Source organism: Otolemur garnettii, unplaced genomic scaffold (assembly GCF_000181295.1).
Source record: "Otolemur garnettii isolate 467f Iridium unplaced genomic scaffold, OtoGar3 scaffold00105, whole genome shotgun sequence".
NCBI classification, from domain to species: Eukaryota; Metazoa; Chordata; class Mammalia; order Primates; family Galagidae; genus Otolemur; species Otolemur garnettii.
The window spans coordinates 4,270,237-4,274,153 of record NW_003852500.1 but is presented as its reverse complement, the minus strand read 5'-3'; the positions used below and the strand labels follow the sequence as shown (position 1 = coordinate 4,274,153).

Here is a 3,917-nt window from a genome sequence, read left to right as displayed (position 1 = left end):
AGCTACATACTTAATATATTCCTTGACTTTTTTTTTTTAAAAAAGGCAAGTCTTGCTCTGTCTCCCAGGCTGGAGTGCATTGGGAAAATCATAGCTCACTGCAGCTTCAAATCCCAGCTTCAAACCAAAAGGTTCTCCAGCCTCAGCCTCCAGAGTAGCTGGGACTAGAGTTATGTGCCACCACTCCTGGCTAATATTTATATTTTTTGTAGCTGGTTATTTTCTTACCTTTTTTTTTTTTTTTGTTACTTGTATTTATTTTTTTTGAGACAATGTCTTACTCTGTTGCCCTGGGTAGTGTGCTTTGGTGTCATAGCTCACAGTAACCTCACACTCTTTGGGCTTGAGTAGTTAATCCTCTTGCCTCAGCCTCCAAAATAGCTGGGACTACAGGTGCCTGCCACAACACTTGGCTGTTGTTTTCTATTTTTAGTAGAGATGGGGTTTTCCTTTTGCTCAGGCTGGTCTGGAATTCCCAAGCTCAAGCAATCTACCTGCCTTGGCTTCCCAGAGTGCTAAGATTATAGGCATGAGCCACTGTGCCCAGCCACAATCTGCCTCAAATAAAGTAGATAAAATGACTCATACTGCTGGAGGTGGAGAGGCAGATGAGCTTCAGGTGAAGCTGGATCCAGCAGCCCAGATGTCACCAATAATCTAGCTGCAGTGTCAGCTTCATCCTGGGGTTAGTCCCTTGTGTTCACATGGTGATCCTAATACTCACCCAGGCTGAGTTTTCTTCCTCCAAGGCCATCAAGAGAGGAGAGTGTCTCCTGAAGCTTTTCTTTCTTTTCTTTTTTTTTTGCAATTTTTTGGCCGGGGCTGGGTTTGAACCCGCCACCTCTGGCATATGGGGCTGGTGCCCAACTCCTTTGAGCTACAGGCGCCACCCACCTGAAACTTTTCTTTGAAGCAGCCAGTAGAACATCTTCCCTACTGTCAACTATTACAGTCAGGGCCATGGGCTTACCACTATACTATCAGAGGATTCCACCATGCAGGGTGGAATGGGGAGCAGGTGATCAAGGCTCAAGAGCCAGCATAAGATGTGGAACATGAACCAGAAATCAGGGGTGGATGTGGTGGGGTAGGGGTGAACTCAGCAGTCACAACCATCTCATGACAACAGCTCACAAACAATCTAGTTGCCCATCTATAACAGATAGGTGTATTTTATCAATGGGCTTGGTGCAGAGCAGTGGGGGTCAGTGTGGTGGGTGGAGCCTGCAGAGGACAAGTACAGAATCTCTCCAGGAGGAGACACACCTATAGAGGGAACGGGGAGGCTGACCTACTTTTTATCATAAACCCTTTTTTGCACAGTTGGTGTTTTCTGGAAAATCATGGTATGTATTAACAATCCAAACAGCAACAATTGAAAATAAAAATTTTATTCAAGACTTTTATTCAAAACTTTATTCATAAATGTGTCATAACAATGTCAACCCTTTTCTGGGGTTTTGGGGGGAGGACTGGGGGGGCTCAGAGCCAAAGAAGACGAGAAATGAGCAGAAGTCATTTAAATTTTTATTAAATATACTCTCTTGGCACAAATCTTTAAAATATATAAACATTATATATAAACAAAGTATCTTCATGGCATCAAAATATAACTCCAGACCAGGGCCAGGGATCATCAGGGAGAGAGGTGACTGCAGAGACCTGGAGCCTGACTATGTGCAGGGGTGGGAGACACACTGTCATAGCCCACTCAGCCAGGAGCCAATACAGGGGAGGTGCGCTGGGCACCAGCAGGACTTGGGGAAGCCTCTGACCCCTTTCTCTCCTGCCTAGCCTGGGGCCCAGAGGAGGGCACTTCTCAACCACACATTTAGTCTCACCCACCTGGGGGGTCTCGGGTTCCTTCCCTTCTCCCTGTGTGGGGTACCCTGGCCTCTTCTGCCAGGTCTGGGTATTGGGCAAAGGAAACCCACCCAACAAGACAGCCCCTCACAGCCATCATAGGCTGCCTGGGCCCCTGGGTATGAGATCAGGGATGCATACATGCAAGGGCCAGAGAGAGGTCATCACACCTAAAGGTCAGAGGTAAGAAGAAAAGAAAGAGGACAGAAGGGCGGGAGGAAATGGAAGTCACAATTGGAAATGCACACAGGGCAAGTGCACTAGCTGAGAGCCCTCCACACAGCATGGCTGCTAAGCAGTCTATGGAACCAACCCTCAAGATCTCCCTTGCCCTGCAACTAGACTGGACTAGTCAGGGGTTTGATATGAATAGACCCAGGGTTGGCCAATTTGAAAAACAAAACAAAACAAAAAAATCAAGAGACCTAAAACATCATTATTGGGTATCTGAGTCCCCAATACCTGGTGGCCCCGGGGACTTGTCTGAGACCAGCTAGCTGGGGTTCCCTGGGGTGCATGCCTCTGCTTTTCCATACTTCCTACCCCTGGGTCACCCACTGTTATAGGGCTCCCACTCTAGGAGGATCAAGACCACTTGCTGTCTCTGTGTGCTCTATTCATGGAAATCAGATAATCCCTCTGGGATTTAAATTGCTCCATGCTCCAGCCAAGGGCTTGCTCAGGTGGGGAGCCAGGGACTTATCAGACGCCACAGTTGAGCAAAGGGTTGGGGTTTGAGGCCCAGCCTCCATTGGTTTTGCCTGTCAGGCAGGAGCTTTGAGCCTAGATGTGGTGGCTGGACACTCAGATTTCAGCAGATACACCAGGTGGGGGGTAGGGGTCAGACCCAAACCTGAAGGGGTTCCACGTCATGGTCTGTACCAGATTCTGTCACGTGGAGGAAGCATAACACTCCTTGGGGAGGTTACAAACTGAATAGGCAGCAGCAGCTGGGGGCCCATGCTGACAGCAGAGACTGGGATGGGGCTCTCAGGAGAAGGCTGTTCCCAAGTAGGAGGCTCTGAGACCAGGGAGTCATAGTCCTTTGGGAAATAATGGGGAAAGCAGGACAGGCAGGGTCGGGTGGGCAAGGGGCTACATCTGTGGCCAAACTGAACATGAGACTTGTCCCATCCTAGACAGGGTCTGGATTCCAAGAAAGACACCTGCCCAGGCTGGAGGCCAGGCAAGCAGGCAGAGTCAGAGAGAGCAGGGACAAGCTAGTTTGGCCCTAAGCCTAGTGGGGACATGGGAGACTCAAAATCAGCAGCATGTTGGAGGACACACAGGGCCAAGAGGCAGAGCTGACCTCTCCTGACTCCAGGCCTTTGGGCAACACCTCCTGAGGCAGGGCAGCCCCTGAGGGAGGATGGGGAAGAGGAGAACCCACGCAACCCTGAGCCCACTGTCCCAACATTGCCCTTCAAGGGCTCCCAGCCCTGGCCACCCAGGCTCGCCTGCTTGTTTCACAAAGTGCCCCTGACTTGGTCCCCCGAGGTGGAACCAAGCACATCCTATTCCATGGGCTCAGAAAACCAAACAGGCCCATCGTCCTGAGAACAGCTGACCACAGGGCCCCCTAACTCTGTAGGTGCCGCAATAGGATCTGCATGAGGTCGAAGGTGGTGAAGCTGATGCCAACAGCGATGGGGCCCTTGAGCCAATTCATGCTCAGGCCTTTGTAGAGGCCGCGCACCGCACCTTCCTCCCGCACGATGGTACGAAGAGTACAAGCGATAGAGGCGCGTGGGTGGCCGGTGACACCAGCTGTCTGCATGCGCCGCCGCACCACATCCAGAGGGTACGAAGCCGACTGCCCGATGAGGCCCGCGCAGGCACCAAAGATCATGCGCTCGAAAGGATAGGGCTGCCAGCGACCACTGTACTCTGTGGGTAAGGGCGGTGAGGGTGCTGTTAGAGGCTGAGCACCCCGCACCCACACACTTGTACCCACATGAGCAACTTGTGAGCACATGCACACATGTACCCGCATACCCCACTTCCTCACTTCCATGTCACTCCTTCTTAAAATTGAGAAGTCAAATTTCTTTTTT

General features: G+C 50.9%; 1 protein-coding gene across 2 annotated transcripts in view; it reads right to left on the bottom strand.

The window, feature by feature from the left end:
• Positions 1–1,505: 1,505 nt before the first annotated feature.
• SLC25A42 (solute carrier family 25 member 42) overlaps positions 1,506–3,917 on the bottom strand; it is a 44,086-nt gene continuing 41,674 nt past the window's right edge. For both annotated transcript variants that reach the window (XM_003796589.3, XM_023517151.1), the window contains one exon: positions 1,506–3,750. In XM_003796589.3, coding sequence (XP_003796637.1) covers positions 3,443–3,750 — 308 coding nt within the window. In that variant the 3' untranslated portion in view covers positions 1,506–3,442. The remainder of the gene's footprint in view (positions 3,751–3,917) is intronic.